The sequence below is a fragment of the Notechis scutatus genome, chromosome 1 (genome assembly GCF_049901735.1).
Source record: "Notechis scutatus isolate UNSWTSFEM ecotype Mainland chromosome 1, rNotScu1.2, whole genome shotgun sequence".
Classification (NCBI taxonomy): Eukaryota; Metazoa; Chordata; class Lepidosauria; order Squamata; family Elapidae; genus Notechis; species Notechis scutatus.
Window position 1 is genome coordinate 65,978,756 of NC_142009.1, and position 24,758 is coordinate 66,003,513.

Below are 24,758 nucleotides of genomic sequence, written 5' to 3' on the forward strand. Positions count from 1 at the left end.
CTTGACGGCAACGTGATGCTGTGAGTTTGACACCCATGTTCTAGAACAAAGAATAATGGCAAAGAATAAAAATAAAGTCCTATAGGTCAGTGGTGGGATTCAATTTTTTTTTACTACAAGTTCTGTGGGCGTGGCTTGGTGAGCGTGGCAGGGGAAGGATATTGTAAAATCTCCAGTCAGAGGTGGTATTTGCCAGTTCTCCGAACCACTCAAAATTTCCGCTACTGGTTCTCCAGAACTGGTCAGAACCTGCTGAATACCACCTCTGCTATAGGTGTAAAAACACTGATGAACATGTTGCACTAAAACTGGATGGTTTTAATATCAGATCTACACAGTATTCCCCAAGCTTGGGAGCAGACAAATTTACAATAAAATATTCCAAGAGATTTGCACTATTTGTTTTCTTTATCTCTAGGTAGCAAACAATTGAAAAGCTTTATCTTGGTTGTTCAGTAAAATTGAACACGGTGAAGAGAAGTCCAGAAGATTATCAGGATTAATTAAATCATCCTCCAAGGTCCATACTGACAGCTACCATATCTTGACAGCAAGAATCTGGATGCCCGCTAAATGAAAGCAGCAGAGCTAATGCCATCCTGATCATCTCATCCCTCCTTTTTCTGTTGCTTCCTTTGATTTTCAAATTTGCCAGCTGCAGATCTCTTTAGTCAAAAGAAACCTGTGAGTCGAGATTGATGATAGACTGCCTTTAAAGATTTTCATCAATAAACCTGCTGAAATCCATATCTAAGTGATGAAAGACAGCAATGGCTTGGCACCCTAGTATCTTTAAGACCTCTTTCTGCAAGACCTCTTTCCAGTTCATTCTTCTAAAGGAAGACGGGATAACCATCTCTTGGAGATGTTCTGAATGTTGTAGTGGTTGTCTACACTTCTTCTTTTGTCATAATTACAGGAGACTCTTCATATAAAATGAATATGAACAAAGCATTGTTTGGGGATCTAGAAAATGAATGGAAATAAACGAGTTATTATTAGTAATAACCTTATAGAAGAAAAAATAAACATAGGAAAGTAAATGTAATAATTTTAAAGTTTCAAAGGGGCAAAAGGGGTTTTAAATCACATTTTATTCAATAAGACAAAATGTGCTATATATTTCAGCCACAGAATCACTTCTGGGAGGATAAAATATATTCTGAACTACAATATTGTTGTTTCAATCTGTTGACAAATTGTTATTGGTTGACTCTGTTAAATAGACAGAGGAATTATTTTTCTGGAAAATCTTAAATCATAATATTTACCAGAGTTTTAAACAATTTTTCTGTAGGGCAAGTCTTATCTTAATGAAGAACTGTTTAAACTGACTTTACCTAATCTGCTAAAAGGCCTCATTTGTGATTAAAATATTTCAACAAGTTTAGGCTGGTCAGACTGTTGTTGGCCATAAACATGTATTTTAAATGCTGAGGTTTGACTGATTTACAGCTCTATGTCCAACATTACAAATATTTTTAATTATATATTCTCTTAAGATTCATCACAACACATATTTTTCTGCTATTTGAGTATGGCAGAAGTCCTTCTGAGGTTGGTAAAATGAGGACCCAGATTGTTGGGGGCAATATGCTGACTCTGTAAACTGCTTAGAGAAGGCTGTAAAGCACTGTGAAGCAGTCTATAAGTCTAAGTGCTATTACTATTACAAGTGGGACCATGGAGCAAAGAAGAATCCTGTAGAATGGTGTCTAATAACATTCAGATGGGTTGATCTATCAATATAAAAAGGAAACGGAAGAGATTTTTCTCTCTCTTCTAACATGATTTTTCAGTGCATACTTTGCTCTGTAATGTGAATACTTTCTTAAAACTAATAACTATGTTTTTAATGCATAGTTGTTATGTTAAAGCCAGATGTTTGATTCAATGATAATAGAGATGATTTCAACACAATTGCATGCATTAATACTATACAAGTTAAACACTGAACTTGTCCTTTTAAAACAACTGGAATTCAATTGCAAACATATTAGAATTGGCATCTAATATTTTTTCTGTTTCACTTTTTGTCTTCAGTTCCACCAAATACCAGAGTTGCTGTTGGGAAGAACAGTTGTTTTTAGCAGCACTAAAGCACCTTGGGATAATCTAGAAAGCTAAACTTGACAATTTCCTGGATGGAGAGGCATTTGGAAAATCTAAGGCTCAAACTAGACTGGAAATTCAAAATAAATTCTGAAAGAAAATAATGACACACTAAAAATCCATATTATCTCTCTTATTTAGTTTCAGTGGAAATTCAGAGCCATACAATTTCTTGCAAAGGGTTACATTAGCATAGCTATATTAAGTTTTGGAGACAAAGGTTCAAAAAAGAGTTTTGAAGAGCATGTAAACACGTGAGTGCGCACACATTACAACTTCTTACATTAAATGCATCATTTTCCATAATTATTCCAGAGCTGCAGAAAGCAGTCGTGCAACCCCCAGAAAAAGACATACTGGGTTAAAGTCTTTCAGATACCCAAACGCTTAGAGGAACATTTTTGTCTTCAGAGCTGAAGTACCACCCATTCTTATTAGATAGCTTTGTCTGTTCTTACTGGTAGTTGTGGCATGCACTGACCTCAGAAAGAAGCCAGAGATTAAGCTGTCCCCTTCCCCTTAAAGGGCAGAAGGCTAAATTGTCATAAATGCCATTATGACCATCACATCTCCCTTTTGAGATTATTGAAACACAGTTCAAGATATTACCTTTTTTCTGGCTGTCAAAGGGTAGCTTTGTTGATTGCTTTGTTAGGCCAAGAAATCCAGGAGCAGCTCTATACTGGAATTGTCAGCTTGGTTGCTCATTTGCATTTGTCTGATTAAAAAAGAGAACAAGGAAAAAGATGGGACATTTCTGAAAAAAATAATCTTCAGAAAATTAATGCAGAACATATTTATGATACCAGAGATGGCTCTGCCCCAAAGCCCAGAATCCAAATATTTTGGTGAACTCTGAGATTTAGATCTACAATCTCAGGTTTGTATCCATATTTGGTGGAGAAGGAAAATCATGTTGCCTGCGCACTGGAAAAGTCAGGGGAAGATAGGCATCTGTTTGTTGGAAACATATTGCAACAAGACATAAAATAAAAGGGAGATTGTGTAGAGTAGCTGAGTAATATCTATAAACTACAAAAACAACAGGGTCTATAAAAGTTTCAATAGTTTCAGGCCAAGATACCTAAGATAAGTTAGTGAAATGTTCTTGAAGACAGCATAGACGCTGTCCTCTGATTTGAGCTTGTTGAAATTTGCAGTCTTCTTCAGAGATTCTGTTATATGTCCAACCACAATAGTATTGATAGATCCCTAAGAGTTTGCTAGGACCACAGAGGTTTGGAACAACCTCTTATTGAGCATATTAACAACACTAAGAAACAGAATCAAACACTTTATAAGATTTCATGCAATGGTAAGTATTGAGTATCTGGGATAAATACAAGAAATTTACATTGTTTTGCTTCACTATTAAATGCTTATTTTTTATGAAGAGAAGCATAATGAAGTTCTCTAAGGGATGGTATAATACATTTAGATTGCAAGGCGATTACACACACACACACACACACATATACAGAGGGGAGGGAGGGAGGGAGCAGAGAGAGAGGGGAGAGAGCACTAATACTTTGCTTATGAAGAGTGGCACCACTCACCAATCAGGAATAGATGTAATAGAGAGCTGGTAAAATAGACAATGGGGCCAGCAAACATTAGATCGCTTCAAGCTAAGTCAAGGTTGGGGAGAAACCACTTTGACAAAGCCTTTCCTACTGCAGGGATGCATTTAAATTATAGCAGTAAACTATAATGAACTCTCCATGGACTATGCTATGTAATTGGCTCTCAGAAGAAATGAAGTTTATAGCCATCCTTAATTTTAAAATCAATGACATATACATCTATTTTTTGGAGAAAAAAAAACCCTCCTAGATTGCAGAGGTACTTACTTCTAGTAGTTCACAGGGTTATAGTTCTATCTATTTAATTCTAGTGAAGCAGGTCTCAAAAAAGGATAAAGATTACTGTAACAGCAAAGAATTCTAGCAATGGGGTGCCATTTAACCATTATAGACCTCCAGGGAGGGCAGATTTTCCAAATTTAGCTCTCAATTCAGAACAGATGTACACCTTTCCAACACAATCTTCAAAGAGCTATCATGTGCAATACTTATGATCCCCCCTTTTTATGTTCAAAATATGTAGCTAATTGACTCTGGCTATTCTATTGAATATATGATTCAGAGCAATGTTCCAACAGTGTTTAATTATGGGGAAGCAAGAGAAAAGAGCAGGAATGAGCAATAAACTAAAATTACAAAGCACGGGCTGCTTGTGGTATTTGGCTGAAAAAAAGAGAGAGAACTCTGCTGTTGTTCTTCTTGTGGCTGTCAATCACATATTTTTCTTTTCTTTCTATTACATAATAGGAATATGTGTCAGCTTGTGGAAAGCACAGGTTACAGCCAGGTCCCTTTGGCCTTTTGACAGGGAGAAGAGAAAAAGTAAACTAGTAGAGAGGCCTCTACTAGTAAAATTGGATAGCTTTATCTAGAATTAGAGAGGAAGTACGCTAAGAGAATATTTTCCCACTAATTTTTTTTTAAAAAAAAAACAGTAAAACTATCCTTCATAGAAAACTACTGCAATCGGAGCCAAGTCAAGTTTTAAGGCCATAGATATCTTTTAATTTCCTTTGTTTGGAATAGCAGATTGTCTACATCCAAGTATCTATCCCTCAGCACATATTTTTTCCTGCTCCCCTACAATTCATTTTCCTCATGTGTCCCAGAAGATAACAACTAAAAATCATAACAATCTGATATCAACTGAACATCTGATAAGGCAAATTCCAATTAAGAACATGTGTGTGTGTGAGAGAGATATTCTATTAATACAGTATCCATTGGCCTACCTAGCTTTCATTCCTCCATTTAGTTGGTGGAAGCTTAATCACATTAATACCATAGCCAAGTAGATTTCCTGCTTGGAAGTATTCAAGGCAATAAAACATGGGAGATATAGTATAGGATGACGCTGGAAACCATGGCTAATGAAAGGGCCCATTGAAAATGAATTCATTTGAGAAGTGTTTCTCAATACCACCCATTAGGAAAAGTTTTACTAAGAACTCATAATGGAGCCAAAGAGGGCACAAGAGGCAAGCTCAATAAACTATGAGAACAACAACAAAAAGTAATGTCCTTAAAAAATGCAGCACGGATGCCCCCATGTGGACACAGTAAAATACTTTGCTCAGCAAATTATACTGATCTTTTAGCAAAGGATAATTCAGAGCTTGTTTTAAAAGAACTCAATCTTCCATTTTATTGGCAACTAGGAGAAACCAATATACTTCAAATAAAAAAGAACACTATTTTTTAGTATTAGTGCACTTTTTATAAGTCACACACAGATAACCTGGTAGTAATCTTTATCAGAGGAAGTAATGATTCTACTCTATTCTATACTGATTCAGATTTTGACATGTCATTTTGAGAAGGATACCACTTCAGGAATAATTCTGTAATGGAGTGAAGAAATAATCTTGAGGAATAGGAGGAAGAGTATGCTACCAAGATATACTTTTCAGATAAAAGAAATCTTGAGTCTGGAGCAGAATGTAATTTGAGAAAGCGACTCAGTCTGGAGTCTGGAGCAGAATGTAATTTGAGAAAGCGACTTCCTAGTTTTCATTAAGATAAAGGGAGGACGAAAGCAATATTCAAAGTTACAAGACCGATATCAGCCCCTCAAGGTAGACCAAACTAAGAAGCTAAAGTTAATGCACGCTAAGATTACTACAGGTAGTCCTCAACTTACCACAGTTTGTTTAGTGACAACAGCATTTTAAAAAGTGACTTATGACAGTTTTTCACAGTTACCTTTGCAGCATCCCCATTGTCACTTGATCAAAATTCAGATGCTTGGCAACTGGTTCATATTTATGACCGTTGCCGTGTCCAAAAGTCATGTGATCACTTTTTGCAACCTTCTGAAAAGCAAACTCTATGGGGAAGCCAGATTCACTTAACAGTCTTCTTACTAACTAACCGTGGCAAGAGAGGTCGTAAAATGGGGCAAAACTCACTTAACAATATATTTAGCATATAAATTTTGAGCTCAACTGTGGTCATAAGTTGAGGATTACCTGTACTTTTATTGTAAGGTTACAGTAACAGAATCTTGCAAACCTCAATACTTTCCCCGCACTTCTCTACAAAAATTGTGACTTACAAATTCAAAGATTGCCAGAAGAAGATTAGAACAAAACCAGAGAGAAATTGAGGGAAATGCACATGTTTCAACTTTGAGAACAGAAGATTGAGTGGAGCTACGATAGCATTGTTCAAGTATCTGAAGTGATGACACGTAGAAGAAAATCAGGGTCAGGAAGAATTTGATTTAATTACAGGAGTATATGGGAACAGACCATTACACTTAACACAAGAAGCCAATCTGGAAGAACAGGAAAAGGTTAACTCCACCTTTTCTAGTCAAAGGCAGAGCCTGAACTTTAACATCTGGTAGAGGTAATTCCTCCTTCCTCAGTTGTGTGTACATTAACCTCAGCTGAAGGCAAAACCTATAACATCTTTACATATGGAAAAAATATACTTCCAACAACATCTAAAAATACATCCATAACTAGTTGATCAATGAAATAACAATATTAAACAATTGGATTGCATGTGCTTTTTATTATAGTCCTTTCTCTCTGGTTTGGATTCCTCAGGCTGTTCTTGATTACTGATGATGGGAGCTAATGGGACAGTGATACACCATATTCCCATTCTAGGGCTGCAATAAAAGTTACAGTGCCATCTGCAGCACTAAGTGGTTGGCTGCTTCTACTGGAGTGAATTTATTTGTAATTTATTTCCTGGTAGTATTTAAAAATTGTTGTCCTCTCCACCCAAGTCACAAGTCTACAGATGTCTATCAATGACATAAAGAGGATGTGAAGGAATGAGCTGTGATGCCACCCGGAACACATAAATTATAGCCAGAATAAATTATTGCTGTGCTATGTATTTCCTGTCCCATTTGTTTATGGAGGGTAGATAATTCAACTCTCAGCACTCCCTGTCTTCTGGACACAAATATGTGCTTAGCCTTCTGGTCTCCTAGAATGTGCACGAGATAAACTCTTACGGATCTGTATGCAAATCATTTCTTCCAATTGTATTCCATGAAAAAACAAAAATCTGATAAGATTATCTCCTGTCATTTATAAATCCTTGAATGATTTTTGGTATGAAATAAGTTGGCTGGTCTCAAAATCCCATATCTTGGTGGCATATACCACTGATCTCTCATCAAGACAGCTCCCAGTTCCCTTTCTCAATGAGCTGAAGGCATCAATATTAGGCAAGATGCGTTCCAAGTGTAGCGATCACAATCTGCTTAATGGTTTCAAACGTAACAGTATTTAAAGCCCTGAAAAACTGAATGGAATTTATGTAGGCTAGTATAGCAATAGCAATAGCTATTTATAGTGCTTTACAGCCCTCTCTAAGTGGTTCACAGTCAGCATATTGCCAGAGTCAACAATCTGGGTCCTCATTTTACCCACCTCAGAAGGATGGAAGGCTGAGTCAACCTTGAGTCTGGTGGGATTTGACCTGCCAAACTGTAGGCAGCTGGCTGCAGAAGTAGCTTGCAGTACTGCACTCTAACCACTGCGCCACAGAGGCTCTAGTATGTGTTTATGAGGGGGAAAATACTGGTTTCACTGAGAAAATGCTTAATGTAGGGATGTCGCTTCTTTCAACTCACAAGTGCCAACTTGCCTCAGGACCACATGGCCAATTTGTTGTAGGGATAATTCACCATGGGTGACTGTTAGGGATATACACCCTAGCAGAACGTGCAACGGTAGTCAGGCAGGCAGGCAGATATGTGAGATAAACGTTGTTGTAGTTTACACTCAGTAAAACAGATACAATGTGCTAGTTAAATAGTTTATTCCAGTAAGATTGTTAGCATAGTCAAACAGTCCATATATCATACACTTAGTTCAGTCCGTCCGGGGATTATCCATTAGCAAAGTCCAGTGTCGAAAAAGAGGTCATTAAACTTACAAATAATCAGTCCAGTAATATATCTCTTTTTGCAGTAGAGATATGAAGAAAATCAAACCTCTTTTCTTCGTTCAGCAATAGCAGGGGAAAAACACGCAGTTATCACCATCAATCCATCATTGTCAGCAATCCAGTAAAAGCCAGCAAACAGTGAGCTCTCTTGCTCCCTCTTATGGTGATTTTACAACCACACCCAAAATACATGTTTTACAGTTAAAGTGATACACACACTTAAACTCACTAACATAGTTTATATATATTATTTTACCCAAACTAAGTTAGGTAACCATGTTATTCCTAACAGTGACTGGAGAAAGAGCTGGGCAAGCTAGCGGGTGGGCAGAGCACAGAGTATGTCAGGACAGGTGGCAGGAAGGCAGTGGGGGCCAGGGGCTTCCCATTTTCACAGGTCCCACCGCTGGTGCTGCTCTTGGCTCTGAGCCTGGCTCGGTGGTATTGGTGGCCGTGCCGAGCCCAGCATGGATTGGTATCTGTGCCATGCTCAGAGCTGCTCTTACTGATGCATTGTGTCAAGCTTGGAGCCCAGCATGGCAGCAGTGGTAGGGTGTGTGAAAATGAGAAGTCCCAGCTGTTGCCTCCCTGCCACCCATTCCAACACACTGCACTCTGCCTGTTTGCCCACCCACCCGCCTGGCTCTCTTCAGCTTACCTGTGGCGAGTTGTTCCTGCAGTGAGTTGGCTGTGTGGAGTTGTCCTGTGGCAATTTGGAGGCTGTGATTTGACAAAGGCAACTTGGCGATGGCTTGGTTGCTTTCTCTGTTTGGGAAGCTATGACGATGAAATGATCAAAATTGGCATAAATATGGAATACCTGAATCCTCAGGTGTCTTTCATAATTTGAGTACCAAACCTCTAAAATAAAAGTATTTCTTCATATACAAAACTGCAGAATAGATGGTATGCCTGTCTGATGAGGCTATGATGGGGATATGCAAGTGTAACATTGATGGGTCAACTGAGGCTGTTAAGTTGTTTGGTATGATAGCCTATGTTGTGATCGTGGAGTTTCCATAAAAGATTGTAGTCTGATGAATTTGTTCAGGGGCTTGAGATTCAGAATGACTCTCCTGGTCCCATTCTTCTTTGAGATATTGTATCTCCTGTTTTTGTTTACTTCAGCAAGGCATGGGTAGCACCATGGACTTCAAGAACATGGTTGAGATAACTCCTCTGATAAGATTTCCTCCCCACTGCTTTTGTTATGTTCCTTCTCAAAATTTCTTTCTTTCTGCCAAGAACGTCAACTGGAATATTCCAAAGAAGATGGAGCAGGAAAGAAATGGGAAATTCCAAAACGTTTTGTGGCCTGGTGCCTTCAATCTTCTCCAGAATCTTGTTTAAGGAACAACTCCCTCTACAGTTCCAATGTGCCCCCATCTTTGAAGAAAGGCCTTGGAACCTGGGGGTTGTGTAACATTTTGCTATGTCAAAACAATTTAGCTAGGCATTTTCTCATTCCAACCAGAGCTGGTCCTCTTACTTCTAATAACTGTCCATCCTAAAGGCTTCTCATTGCTATACTGGTACAAAGGAGGGAGATGAGGTTACTTGATATGTCAGTATGAAGGTGAGGGAGGTTTTGGCTGCTCTTTGGCTTCCTTCCAGGGGCAGGGAGTTGGGATAGAGAGCCTTTTGGAGTAAGTCACGGCATGCCAAGTGCATTTATCTCTGGTAGGTAATAAAGAAAAGTATCACATGGTTGTGTTTCCCGTGTGGCATCACCTGATCATGGCTCCCACTGGCCTCTTCTTATCCCACACGCAAGGACTCTTTGCAGAACTATTTGTTACTTTGCATGACTCTAGAATCAGAATCGTAGGAAAAGAATGCCACTTCTGCCATGTAGCTTCCTTCCTTTTTTTTTTTCTTTTTGTATGTTTTTATTGAATGCAAGTGAAAAGAAAAAGTTGTTTCTTGGCCTGAGGTGAAGCTGAGAAGAAATGCCAGGAGGCAGTGTTAAGGCTGTGACGAAGGAGAAATTCCTTCCACCAGATGCAAAAGTCTAGAAGGGTCAAAGTGAACCTTTCCTGCAGGCTCCACCATTAGCGACTAAATAAATAAATAAATAAGCAAATAAATTTCTCTACAAAGCAAGTTGAATTAATTATGTGTTCTCCTATACTGGATGAGTTCTCCAGAAGCTGGAAAGCCATCATTCGGATGCCTGCCCTGCACAGGTGACTGGACTCAAATGACTAGTCATGGATATATTCCTTGACTATATTTTTTGTCCTCCAAAAATTCAAGGCATTTTATATGGTTCCTTTTGCTACCATTTCCCCCTCATAACTGACAAACTAATCTAGAGCAATCTATAGTCCCTTAATGAGTCTTATTATTCCACAACTAGGAATCTGGGTCTGGTTTCACCAAACAAACAAGTTTCTATAATGTTTGTCTATCACTCAACACAATATGTTACGATAACAAATAAAATATCAAAATTATTTTAGAATTTAAATTGCTATTTAGAATGTAATTTAGAGGATTTACTGCAAATTGATTGATAGTCTTTGGCAACTGTGCAATTGCATAACACAATTTAACACAAGGTTAAAGATTTGGGTTTCTTTCCGTACCAGTTTACATATTAAAAAGTATTCTGGCTCATTTGTGTGCATAATACATATTTATTTCAAGTAAATAGTCATGAAAGGTCTTTTTCCAAAGATAATTTTCAACTAGCATTTGTATCGCTGGCATAAACAAAATTACTTTCTGGTGTTTGAAGACAAAACGCATTCACTCCCATGCATTCACTTGTGAAATGCACTTCAGATTTCCCCCCAAACAAAACAACCCAGTTATTTATTCCTACTACATTCAATGCTGATGTTAGTTAAATCTCATACTCGGTACGGATAAGTGGGCATACTAATAGTTTCCGCCGGTATCTGGCATCCGAGACCTGCCAAATAGCGGAGGAGAAAACCTGCCAAATTGGCTCAGCCTGCCGTATCCACGGCAGCGTTGGCGTTGGCAGCACTCCCGGAGATTAACACGGTCTCCATCCCAGAGAGAGGACCCCGGAAGTCCTCCCAGCTCCATGAAAAGCCGTCCTCGAGGTCAACTTCCACCGCCCCACAAGCGGCGCTGGCAGGGGATGGTGGGAGCAGCCGTCCGACCATCTGGCGAACAACTAAGAAGCGGCGCTTTCCCGGGAGCGCTGTCCGCCGCCCGCCCATTCGTATCCGGGTCTCAAACTGTGTGGGCGGCCCTTGAGCGTTTCTCCGCCGCCGTCTCTCCGCAGGCTCAGGTGCGGAAGCGGGGAAGGAGGAGGCGGCGGCGGCGGGAGCGCAAGTAGCAACGGCAAGCCGGATCGGAGCGCCTGGTGAGTGGAAACTGAGTGTGTCTGCGCCCTTCGCAGGAGAAAACGGGACTGGCTGAAGGAGAAGAGGCGCTCGGAAGCGGGTGCAGGGACGCGTTGTTTCCTCCTCGACAGCGCCAGAGCCTCGCGTAATTTGAGCCTAGGCGCTCTCTGCTCAGTTCAGGCTGCCTGGGTTGGATACCTTACCGCTTCTTGTGATTGTATGTCCACAATGAGCATGCATAGATGTTCGGGTCATGCGTGGTTGTTTCGGTTACAAGAAAGCCAACAACTGCAGCTTGCCAACTCACCTAAAGCATGGGGGACAGCACAGTTAGACACACTTTCTGGGGAGAGAACACAATTATAGAGTTTTAGGCACCCTAGAAATGAATATTATTGTTAAGTCAAAGGTCAGAGGTAGACGAGCTCTCCAAAACTTTTGCTCTGTTGTAATAAATGTCCTACAAAACAATCATAGGCAGGACTTCTTAGAAATAACTTCTCCTGAATTTAGTTTAGTTCTGAGGTTAGCCTTTTGGGTGTCATTAGATTATTTGATCCAACAGAAATTATGACCTTGGATGCTCTTATCTGAAACTGATTTTCGGATTACTTGCTATCCTATAGAGTGTGAGATTTAACTAGTTAGTATCTGCTTTTAAGTGACATTTTAAAAATCTAATGAATGATTTATCCTGAAGCAGGCCAACCAAGTCTTTAGCAGTGTAGGGAAAACGAGCTAGATAGTTTCGACAGTATGAATTGTTTACTCACAGGCCAGAAGAGTTTCTAGGATTACAAAATCATTTGCATGGTGGCTGCCAATCCCATTTAGGAAAATAGGATGTTGTTATTACTTCAATGTAGGCCCTACTCTATATGCATGTTAATACAATGCAGTCAGAGTATGAATATATCAGCTTTCATCCTTTACTCTGTCACACTTCCCTCTTCTAATTCCAGACCAATAATTTAAACAGTCTTGTCCTATCACCTTTGCATTGATTTTGAATTTCAGTGAAGCCTTGATGTATCAAAGTTCAAGGTGATTGGCTTTGTAAGAACAAATCTGTTTTTACACACTGACTAACAACATTTGTCTTTGATTTAATGGACATTTGTAGATATCCTCTCCTTTAAATCGGTCTGTTGACGTGAAGATTTGTATTAAGTCAAACCTGTCCTACTACTGCTCCAAGGTATATAAAATCTGAATTGGTGATACCAGCTTGATATTTAGCAAAGGGCCAAAGCCAAATTGATCTATTGTAGATGTGATCAGTTCTGTTATAAACACTTTGGATACAGCGTGCTAGCACATGTTACATTGCAACTATTTATTTCCCAGCGTTTGTTATTTCTACATCGTCTACTTCCACCAATAAAACACTTGGTTGTCTGAGGAGATTCTCAATCATCTAAGTCAAAGGTGCTTTTTTTTCTTCTTCAAAAGTCAACTGGACTGTTTTTTTCCTCAAGGAAAAAACCCATCCCATTGTCTATTGAAGAAAAAGAAAAAAGCACCTTTCAGACAAGACACTTGGTTATCCAATAGCTACTCACTTTTTAGTTGAGAAGAATCTGACTCACACCTAATTTGGGCTATTTCTGCCTTGTGTCCCATTTCTGTATGTCACATATTTAAACTTGAGAAATTGGGCTGTGGGAGGGACAGTAGACAAACTAGTCTACAATTGTCTGGGCAGTATCCAGAAGGGAGGCCCTTGCCATTCCTGCTGCAATGCCTCTTTGGGGGATGTTTTTACTTGTTGGCGGGTCACCTCTCGAAAGAGAAAGTGGAGCCAAAGCAGAGGCAAACACCAATATTTTGCTTATTATGAGTGGCATACTGTACTTACCTGGTTATGACTCCAAATAAAGAGCAAAGAGCCTGATGATCACTGGAGAGGACAATTTTTGTGTTGGGATTATTTTGTGACACATCAAAACTGAGTGGACAGACAGCATGTTACTTCAGTGGTAGAGAAAGACCCCTAGGCTATAAACTATAAATAGAATTTTCTTGAACTTTCTAGATTACAGTTAGTCAGTTTATCACATATATGAAATTGAAACTGACTTTTAGTTTTCAATATTGCGTTGGATAGATTAATAAAACTACCTTAATTTCTGCCTGTTCTTCTGTTGAATAGCTTTATATTCAACTACTGACCAAAACCTCCTAACAGAGACATAGAAGACTACTAAAACTGTATATCATTCAGCACAAAATTAAATGTATTTATCATTCTGTTCAGTTGTGGCTTCAGATTATCTTGAAAATTTACAGTCTTTACCATCATATGAAAACCATTGATCCTTAACATGGAACTTAATAATTGCTCCATTGGCATATGGATAGGAAAGATGATGTCACTATAATAAATGTAATTTGGGGGGTGGGGGAGAATTGGGCAAAAGAAAATTTGAATATAGTGCTATAATTTTTTGAAGTTGAAAAAATTATGGCTTACTCTTCAAAGAAAAATATACAATACTTTGCTATGTAGAATAGAATAAAATTAGGGTTCAGATAGATTAGATTTTAGAACCTCATTTCAAATCAGCTAGATAAGGTAGTCCTTGAGTTATAACCACAATTGGGTCCAAAATTTCTGTTAAGTGAGATATTTGTTAAATGAACTTTGCCCCCATTTTATTGCCACATTTGTTAAGTGAATCACTTCCATTGTTAAATTAGTGACACAGTTGCTAAGTGAATCTGGCTTCCCCATTGATTTTGCTTGTCAGAAGATCGCAAAAGATAAAATCACATGATCCCGTCATAAGTACAAGTCAGTTGCCAAGCTTCTAAATTTGGATCACGTGATCGTGGGGAAGGTGCAACGGTTGTAAGGGTGAGAAATGGTCATAAATAACTTTTTCCAGTGGCGTTGTAACTTTGAATGGTCACTAAATGAACGGTTGTAAGTTTAGGACTACCTGTATTTAAAAATGTGGTTAGATTGAAAACCAGACCCTTATGGAGGCATCATAAATGCCTTCAAATTTTGATGCATAAATCTTTGATGTATATCTTTAAAACAACAGCCCAAATGCCTTTTAATTAACAAAACCTATACATTAAAAAATGACCTGAGGCTGTAGCCCAGGAATGTCAAACTCAATTTCATTGAGGGCCACATCAGGGTTGTGTTTGACTTCAGGGGGCCAGAGTGGGCATTGCAACTTGACGTCACTCACGTCAGGGGGCTCCTGTGGTGGCCTGAGTATTCTGCCAGTGAAAACTGGCTCCTGAGCTCTGTTTTCGTCTGCGACGGCCTCCTGCCAGTGAAAACGGAACTTGGGAGGGCTATGCATGGCCCTCACGAGCTCCATTTTTGGCTGCGACGGCCTCCTTCAACCCTCTGACAGCAAAAACAGAGCTTGGGAGGAGCGCGTGCGCAGAGACACCATGGGCCAGTCCTTCGCTGTTTCCAGGACGCTGTTTCCAGGCCAGGTCTAATCACCCCATGGGCTGGATCCGGCCCCCGGGCCTTGAGTTTGACACCCCTGCTCTTGCCTATTTTTTGCAAAAAGCAAGGTATTTCACAGAAAGCGTTAAACCATGGTTTCTCTTCTGCTTTTTTACACTGTTTCAGAAACAGCAGGCATGTCCCACTTTGAAAACAAAAGGCTACTATTTGGCTTAATGGCAGGAGCTGCAGGAGTAACCTTTGTCCTGTGTTGGTATCTCAAGACGCAGAAACGCAGCAAAGGTATGCATTTGCCTGTATTTCCAAATTCAGCCAGCGGTTTTGATTTAATAGATTTTCCATATGAAACTCACCAAGAGGAAAAGACAGTTTTGCTGTTACAAGGAAGACAGCTTCAGATACTGGAGAAATTGAATGGCTTGGTGGTAAGTGTGGAAGAACTTAAAAGAGAATTGACGTTTCTGAAAGAAGCTATTCCAAAGTTGGATGAACTTGTTCGAGATGAACTTCAAGGAAAAACAGAAAGTCGCAGAACCAGCCCTTCCCATAGGTCCGCAAAGAAGAGAAAGACTGAGGCAGCAGCTCAAGGCGTATCTGATGCCACCAGTTCTGAAGAGACGGAAAGTGAAGGCGGGTGGGTATTTTAAAAACATTTGGAATTGTGTTGATTAAATGCTTAGTTTTTAAAAGATAAAAAGCCCATAAAAGCAAGGTACGTTTTATATGTAATTTTTATTAAGTTTTTTAAAAGGAAGATTAAAAACTAATATAAATTAATCTAAGAAGAAGAAAGAAAACTAACGGAATGATAAAGGTGCAAGAAAGGAAGAAAATAAAAGAAAGTAAAAGAAAAATAGACAAGAAAGGAAAAAGTTATAAAGAAATAACTTCCAGTTTTGTTTGCAGCACTTAGAAGTACAAATACAATTTTACATTATACTCTATGTTTACAACATAACTCTCTTCTTTCTATAATCTACCTGTCTAATCATCAAAATCATAAGTCATAAGTTCATTTTTTCCTGTTTCATGCAAAAGGCCTACAAAGGGTTTGCATTCAGCAGTAAAGTATTGTCTTTTCTCTAATTAAAGAATTCAATTTAACTATCTCAGCAAGTGCCATCATCTTCACCAACCATACCTCCATTATCATCATGTATACCAGGGGTGTCCAACCTTGGCAACTTTAAGACTTGTGGACTTCAACTCCCAGAATTCCTCAGCCAGCAAAGTCCACAAGTCTTAAAGTTGCCAAGGTTGGACACCCCTGATGTATACAATAATCTCACTGCAGTTATGTAAAAAAAAAAACCAAATCTCCATAACCTTTTTTTCCCCAACGTTTGTCCTTCAATCCCCAAAGAAAAAATTCTGGTTTCAGTTGCATATTAATCTTTAAAATCCTCTGATAAGTGTATGTATCTGTTCTAGCTTTTTTACATGTTCATCAAACATGTTCAAAATTGATAAACCGATTTATATTCCTTGATGTGGAAGGCCAAAGTGCTTGGATTCTGGCACTCTCTAAAGAGGAAAGCTGAACCAGCTACAAGAAGTAGAAATGCTTGGTTTACCCGTAAGGGCTGTCTTTACCAATGCAACTACTGCTTCATCTCCTTTATTTATAATGTATAAGCTCTAGAGAGAGAAGTTGAAATATGATCCTTCCCTTCCCCCGATACTGACTGTACTAATTTTCATAGACAAAGGCAACCTTTAGCAAATTTTTAAAAAGCTTTCGCACACTTGTAATAAGTCAGTACAGTATTTGAAAACTTGTAATGATTAATTCGATGGCTTGACTTTTACTGGCACAACAAATATTGCATTAAGAGACCCAATGTAGTGTAGTGGTTAATGTGCTTGACTAGAAGCAGAGAATACCAGTCCTTCTCCATACACAGAAGTGGACTTGGGTCAGTCACTACCTCTCAGCTGTAATAAATATCGATTCTGCAGTAAGCCAGCTGAAAAACAAACTCCCTTGTTGCATCATGCATTGGTAGCTTTGCAGTAAGAAGTAGGTGAGCACAGTTCAAAAACAAGCAGACTATGAAATCTTGTGGGACAAACACTAAGAACTGCAACAACAGCTTGCAATATCCAGTACAGTTTTTTCAAGGCTAAGAACAAGACCTTGATTGTTGTTGCTTTTTAAAGGATTGAAATGTTTTCATTGGAAACTAAGAGATAATTTATCTTGTCTCAAGGTCTTGTGATTCAGTAAATCACACTGACTGCCATAATAAATCTTAATACCTCTTAAATGTCGGAACCTTTTTGATTCAGTGCAGAAATGTTGTTAGTTCCAAATGATCGCCTTTAAAAACCTGTAATTCCATTGTGTATCTTTTCTACAATTCAATTGTCTGAAGAATTTTTCAGTTGGTAATTTTAAGGAAATTACTTTCTTCCTTTTAAAAAGATAAACATTTCAACCAAAATTGAAGGCAAGTACAATATTAATTGGAAAAGATGTTGAATTTCATTAAATTCAGATTGTCTTTATGTTTCAACATCAAAAATCATCACTGTAATTTTACTGAATAGTTTCTTATAAATAAAAATAATAATACAGTACAGGTAGTTCTCAACTTACAACCACAATTGAGCCCAAAATTTCCATTGCTAGACAGTTGTTAAGTGAATTTTGTTTCATTTTATGACTTTCCTTGCCACAGTTGTTAAGTGAATCACTGAAGATGTTAAGTTAGTAACATGATAATTAAGTGGATTAGAAAATATGATCACATCACACGGGGACTACAGCCATCATAAATATACGCCAGTTGCCAAGAGTCTAAATTTTGATCATGGGTGGTGGTACAATGATTATAAGCGTGAAAAACACCCGTAATGTCACTTTTTCAGTGACATTGAACGGTCACTAAATGAATCATTGTAAATCAAGGACTTCCTATTGTGCAAAGAACCAAAGAACTGTGCCTGATTTAAGAAAAAATTAATTGGTCTGTTTGTGGATATTGCAAAATTAATGAAAATGTTCATCATGTACTTTGCAGCACTCTTAAGATATGTTAATTAGAAAATAATAATAATCGTTACAAGCGGCAATATAACCATGCTGCTTTTCAAGAAGAGGTTATATTTTCTCCTCCTCTATTTTAGTTACATGACAGCTCATACTGATACTGAAGGAGAATCTGAGGAAGAAAAGGGATGGATCAATTCCTCTGTATCTTCTTTGACCCCAGAAGAAAAAATAGACTTATCTAATCTTCTGCAGGAGGTGGACAGAATGCATGGTGGCTCGGAACATGAGAAAAGAGAAAGCTTTAAACTATTGCTTGAAAGAGAAGAAGAGGTACAGTCGATAGTTCAGTGCCTTCTATGGTGTCCTTTTAAAAGTTTTAGTCACGTTAAAATTTAAGGATACATAGGAGTAGATTGGTTTTAGGGGGGGAAATCCTGTTACTTAAAAATGACCCCTTTGATTATCATTACCAAATATTTGTTGAGAGTGGGCTCCCCATATAAGTGGTTATGGTTATTCAGTGCAGATGGGAAATAGCACTTAGCAAAAGCACTTAGACTTATATACCGCTTCACAGTGCTTTACAGTCCTCTCTAAGCAGAGAGTCAGCATATTGCCTCCAACAATCTGGGTCCCCCATTTTACCAAGGTCGGAAGGCTGAGTCAACCGTGAGCCTGGTGAGACTCGAACTGCCTGCAATACTACATTCTAACCACTGCACCACATCCATTATCAAGTTCCGCCTCTCTTGGTTTCCCTTTTTCTGGTTGCCAACAAACCAGCATAGGCTTTCTTCCCACATCAAGTGTGTAGTTTATATGAGAGTCAATGTGGTTTTTACTGTGGAATTAGAAGATAGAACATAGAGTAATTGTGTTGGAAGGGATCTCAGAGGTCTTCTAATCCAGGGGTCCCCAACCACCGGTCCCTGGACCAGTACCGGTCCGTGGATCATTTCTTACCGGGCCGCAAAGCTTGGGCGCCGCCATCTTGTTTCGACGGGCGCTTCCGGGTTTTCGGTTGCTTCCGGGTTTTCGGTTGGAAAGTGCTTCCGGGTTTTCAGTTGGAAAGCGGCGTTTGGGTGCTCGCGCCTTAGTTTCGTCGAAGGGGGGGGCAGCTTCGAATGAAGAGCCGTCCCGATGGCGGTGGAGTCTCGCGTTACTCAGGTACCGGTCTGTGGAAGAATAAATAATCGTGAAACCAGTCCCTGGTTCAAAAAAGGTTGGGGGCCACTGTTCTAATCCAACCCCCTGCTGGAACAAGAGACTTTATATCATTTCAGACAAATGGTTATCCAGTCTCCTTCTGAAAGCCTTCAGTAGTGGAGCACTCACAACTTCTGAAGGCAAGCTATCCCATTGTTCTCACCATTAGAAAATTTCTCCTTAGTTCTAGGTTGCTTGTCTCCTTGGTTAGTTTCCAATCATGGATGGTTATAGCAGCAAACAAGCACTTCCCCTTTCGTTTCCAGAATACAAATGGAATTGAGTACAAAAACCAAGGATACAAAGCAAGGTTGCTAGGAACTTCTCTTGTTTATGCTAAAATGAAGGTAATGGGAGGGAGCCGGCACTGCATCATGTATGATGCCTGTGGTCCTTCTAAGGAAATACAAGTGATGCTTTCTTCAGAGGCAGCCCCCTTGCATAGGAAAGAAAGACAAAAGTTGGCTCAGATGATAAAGGAGTCCTTAATGCATTAGGGAAGGTGTTGGTTTGCATTTTGCCAATGGCTGTTGTTAAATGTATCCACCATGGCAACTGGTTTGTACAAAACCCCATAACATGTTTTCAACAAATGTTAGGGTCCCCTGAACTGAATAAATGAATGAATGAATTTCAGTGGTTGGACGAACTCATTTGAAGGGTCAAAATTAGTTATATTAGTTCAGTTTGCAGAAAGGAAAAAATACTTTCCTGCTTCCGTGTCCCTATCTACAGAAATCTTGCAGACCATACAGCAAAAAATCCTGCAGAGACTTTTAAACACGTAGGTATTGAATTCTAGATTCTGTTCTTGGCTGCAAGGGAAAACTCTGGAAAAAGTTTTTTTGTGGCACAGGGTCATTTATTTGGAGTTACTGATCTGGTGGAATAAGTGCAGTCTGAGTCTCTGCAATTAAACAGTGTCATCTTTTGGGACCCAAGAAGGGTACAATGTCTTCAATGACATCTTTCCTCTCAAATTAGGCCCCCCAAGAAATCCATATGGCTCCCACTCTAATGGTATCCAGGAAGCCTTGAAAACCTGCTGTTCTCCCAGACCAGGGATCTCCAAACTTGGCAAGTTTAAGACTTGTGGACTTCAATTCCCAGAATCCCTGAGCTAACATGACTGGAGGAGGAATTCTGGGAGTTGAAGTCCACAAGTCTTAAAGTTGCCAAGTTTGAAGATTCCTGTCCCAGACCTTGGCCTAGGATGGATGGGATTCCCCCTGCTTTTTTTATAGGTTGTCTGGATTGCAAATTTGTTTTGGCCTAATTTATTGTATTTCATTGTTTTAAGTTGTTCTTCGTTCTGTGAGCAACTCCTTATTGTTTGTAGTCAGGCAGCTTCAAAAGGGTAGTAAATAAATAAAGCACAACACAATAATACATGAAGCCAGTGAATTTAAAATACAAGACAATGTAATCATTTACAGAAAGGCATGTGGGGATTGGGGGAACATGCATTTTAAATGTGCCAAAATAAAGCCAATAAAGCCAATGTAATGCACCTCTTTTGTTTGCAAGCAGTATCGAAACCATCCTGGCTTTCTTTGGAGACTTGTCCGAGCTTATGGAGACATGTTTGACTTAACTACAGATGCTGAGGAGAAAAAGAATTATGCTGCTGAAGGTTGGCTGTTCAAATAGATTTTAATGCAAATTTGTTCAAACTAGAAATATATCGGGAATGCTGTTTTATTATTGCTTCTGCTAAAAGTAAGACGTGGGTCATTTAGCCAGCCGAATCAGAGAAATAATTTAAGTAACAATCCTGCTGGGAACTAATCTGATTCCCTCATTACTTTTCTTTGCTTGTACCAGGGCAGCCTCACACCAAGAAAGATGGTGAGAATATTTAGCTGAGCAAGTACATTAGTGGAATTTAAGAGAAGGAGCTTTCCTGCGCCAATTCAGTTTTGAATACACAGAAAATACTAGGGGAAAGGCTTCAAGGTTTTATTCTGATTCCGGTTCTTTTTAATTTTCTACCAAAACATGCATTGTAGTTTTCAAAATATTAATTGCAAAGCCGAATAGGTTTGTTTATTTATTAGACATATAGTATAGTATCTTTCCTCTGAGAATTGAAGGCAACATGCCTTTTCCAACTTTATCCTAAAAGCAGCCTTGGGACCAAGGCTAGGCTGAGAGATAGTAGCTTTACATAACCTTGAACAGCTGAGGCTTGGACCTGGATGTCCCCTGCCTAGTCTTAATCTTAATCACTACACCACGTTGGTTTTATCCTAGATGTGTGTTCTGCTTAATTAATCTGTAGCCAAATAAGATAAATTCTCGATTTAAGGTCACCGTCAATATATAGTTGCATTTATTGTTGAGTGAATAGAGCCTGATATAATATACTTTATGCATATTGCTAAAATCTGTAAAATGCACCTTTTTCAGGAAAACTTGTTGGAGAGCATGCAATTCACTTGGATCCATCAAGTGCTGAGAGTCATCAGTGGTAAGTTGGAATAGTGGAGATTTTACCACATCTTTTGATTCCTTTTCTACAACTTTTAATAGTGAAATGTCTAAAACAGACAAACTGTTTTAATAAGTGCATACAGAGAATCCTCAACTTACAACCACAATTAAGCCCAAAATTTCTGTTGCTAAGCAGCAGTAAGTATGAAAAATACCCTTAAGTCACTTCTTTTCAGTACCGTAACTTTGAACAGACACTAAACAAATGGTTGAAAATTGAGGACTACCTGTATTCACAGGTTCAGTTCTTGACATCTTCATATAGTTGAATTGGGAAAGTTATCCTAGATATAGCAGGTCTACATCTCTTTTATGATTGGTCAGTCTGGCTTATCATTTTTTGTACTACCAGGTTGCCAGCTACCATTGGGGATTATTGATAGGAATCTTTCCCAAACAAGGGAAAATACTGCTTCCTTTGAGTTGAGTTTGATTTGTGGTGATGCTATGGCAAATTTTTATTGTATTCTTGCAAAATGAAAGTAGCTCACCAATGCCACCTTGTTGGATAGCGTTTCTCAACTATGGCAACTTTTTAAGATGTGTGAACTTCAGCCCTAGGTGTTGAAGTTCACATACCTTTAAATTGCCACAGTTGAGAAACACTCTTCTAGGATATTTCCAGTCTAGCCATCAGCCCTGCTTTTCCCAAGTGAATTTCCATTGAAATCCTAATCAGTTTGAACATCCACATTAATATAAGATAGTTCAGATACTATTGTCTTCTGAACATCTCTATAATTATTGCTTTTTTAAACCTTGGCCATTAGATGGAGCCATTGGATTCCCTATTTTTCTAATTTCCTAACTGTGATAAATTCTCACTCTTCATTCAGAATCTTTCGAAGTTACTGAATTATTTTATAATTCACCAAGGCTGTAGATTTTCTTAAAGTAGGCTTCTCTTCTGAGATTTCAAAGAGACAAACAACTTTGCTGTTTTAAGGCTTTAATTCATATTTTACTCATATTCTGAACCACTTTTATCATTTGTGTTGGATTTCTCTCTCTCTTGTTTTACATTTACAATATTATAGAAAAAATAACTGTGACATCCTCAATATTACATTTAGTAAAAACCATCTCAGCTTTTCTTGCCTGGAACTCTTCAAATACTGCCTGGGGAAATGAATTTAGTCTCAGCGTTTAATGCAAAGGGCATTAAACAAAGTGAAGCTTGACTCGTCTCTTTAAAAAGATCCATTTTGAGATATTTGTGGAGGTTCTCAATCACCCAGGTCCTAATTGTCCCAAAATGCTTTTCTCAAAGGTATCTGTCCTTTCTTGTTTTTTTTCCCTTGAAAATGTTTTGCTTCTCATCCAAGAAGCTTCTTCAGTTCTGAAGAACTGAAATAATTTTGCTCATTTTTCTGCCTCTTATAAATGTATTTTCTCCCTTTTTTAGCCAATGTATGGTAGTGAAGTAAAGTAGGATTCATTCAGCTATTCAAATGAAAAAAATGGTGGCAGATACTTTTATCACTTCTTCTTCCCATAATGTTGCAACTTTGGACATCTGTTTCTTTTCCTGTTCCCATTAACATATTTTTTTTCCTATCCTATTCTATCTCTCCTATCTTCTTCCTAGGACAAAAATATTTTCCTTTCTCTAAGTGCAGTTGAAATGTTTAAAAACATAAAGAACCTCCACTATGTAAAATGGAAGAACCCAAAGATCAATGGAGCTCCCCAAGGAAGTCTTATCCATATTTTGTGAGCTGCATTGGGTTTGCTCTCAATAAAAGCTAATATTGCAACAGGAATAGTAATAATAGGGTTGGGAGGGACCTTGGAGGTCAAATAGTCCAACTCTCTGCTCAAGAGCCCCTGCACATTCTAGACAATTGGCTGTCCAAGGTCTTACTCAGATTTTATAGGCATATTGCTCTAAGTGTCTGGATTTCTGTTTAGACAAAGTGGTTGAAAATCTGCTTTATGTAAACTTTTGGATAAGTGTTTATTTTCACTTAAGAATTTAAGGAGCTTCCACTGATTAATTGATTTTACTGTCAAGAAATTTCTCCTTAGTTCTACGTTCTCTCCTTGATTAGTTTCCATCCATTGCTTCTTGTCTTCCATTCAGGTGCATTCAACAGGTTGACTGCCTCTTCCTTGTAGTAGCCCCTCAAATATTGAAACACATGTCACCGCAAGTCCTTTTTTTCACTAGACTAGACAGACCCAATTCCTGTAACTGTTCTCCATATTTTTTTTAGCCTCCAGTCCCCTAATTCAGAGGTGGTATTCAGCAGGTTCTGACCAGTTCTGGAGAACCGGTAGCGGAAATTTTGAATAGTTTGGAGAACCGGCAAATGCCACCTCTGACTGGCCCTGCCCCCATCTATTCTCTGCCTTCCAAGTCCCAGCTGATTGGCTGGGTCTTCTTTTGTTGCCCTGCACAGGAGAATGGAGCTGGAAAGCAGGTTAGTTGGGTGGGGAGGGAAAGGGGATTTTACAGTAACTTTCCCCCAGGTGTGGGGAGGAAATGGGGATTTTACAGTATCCTTCCCCTGGATTGGAGTAGGAATGGACATTTTGCAGTATCCTTCCCCTGCCACGCCCACCAAGCCACGCCCACCAAGCCATGCCATGCCCACAGAACCAGTAGTAAAAAAATATGAATCTGACCATTGCCCTAAAAATTTTTGTTGTTCTTCTCTGTGCTCTTTTTAGAGTCTCAACATCTTTTTTATATCATGGTGACCAAAACTAGGTGCAGTATTCCAAGTGTGGTCTTACCAAGGTGTTATAAAATGGTTATGGTTTATATTAAACACTTTTTGTGATCTTGGTTCTAGCTCTCTATTAATGCAGCCTACTGTTGTGTTGCATTTTTGGTGACTGCAGCACCGTGCTGACTCATTTTTAAGTGGTTGTCCACTAGGATTCCTAGATCCTATATTCAATGCACCTACTCTGAGGATACTAAGACATGATTCCCATTTGTAATTTATTATTTCATTCTTGTTTATCACAGTATGAAGATGCTTTGCTAAATAGTTTCATTTATGTAATAATATTTATATGCTGCCCCAATCCACGTAGGTTCTGGGAATATAGTAAATAAAGAAACACAGTAATGAAAGTCAGCTATGATGGTTGTCCATACAAAACTAAGAACCAAAAGCTTACCAGGATAATACCATTTTAAACTTACTTCCTAAAAGATGACATAGTCAGAAACCTCTTTTAAGAAGTGA

The 24,758-nt window shown here is 38.8% G+C and overlaps 1 protein-coding gene and 1 long non-coding RNA gene across 6 annotated transcripts in view; one reads left to right on the top strand and one right to left on the bottom strand.

The window, feature by feature from the left end:
- Positions 1–350: 350 nt before the first annotated feature.
- LOC148132835 (uncharacterized) lies at positions 351–11,265 on the bottom strand. The gene is made up of 3 exons (XR_015749784.1): positions 10,970–11,265; positions 2,722–2,830; positions 351–966 (listed from the first exon to the last, which is right to left on the bottom strand). It is a non-coding gene; the product is annotated as an uncharacterized LOC148132835 (long non-coding RNA).
- The window catches only part of RMDN2 (regulator of microtubule dynamics 2), a 34,197-nt gene continuing 20,639 nt past the window's right edge, over positions 11,201–24,758 (top strand). The window contains exons 1-6 of one of the 5 annotated variants that reach the window (XM_087966402.1): positions 11,348–11,448; positions 12,552–12,626; positions 15,039–15,498; positions 17,994–18,189; positions 20,596–20,698; positions 21,475–21,535. In XM_087966402.1, the coding sequence (XP_087822528.1) occupies positions 15,041–15,498; positions 17,994–18,189; positions 20,596–20,698; positions 21,475–21,535 (818 nt within the window). In that variant the 5' untranslated portion in view covers positions 11,348–11,448; positions 12,552–12,626; positions 15,039–15,040. Of the gene's footprint in view, positions 11,618–12,551; positions 12,627–15,029; positions 15,499–17,993; positions 18,190–20,595; positions 20,699–21,474; positions 21,536–24,758 lie in introns of all 5 variants that reach the window. The other 4 variants (XM_026680695.2, XM_087966392.1, XM_087966395.1 and 1 more) reach the window with 4 other exon arrangements.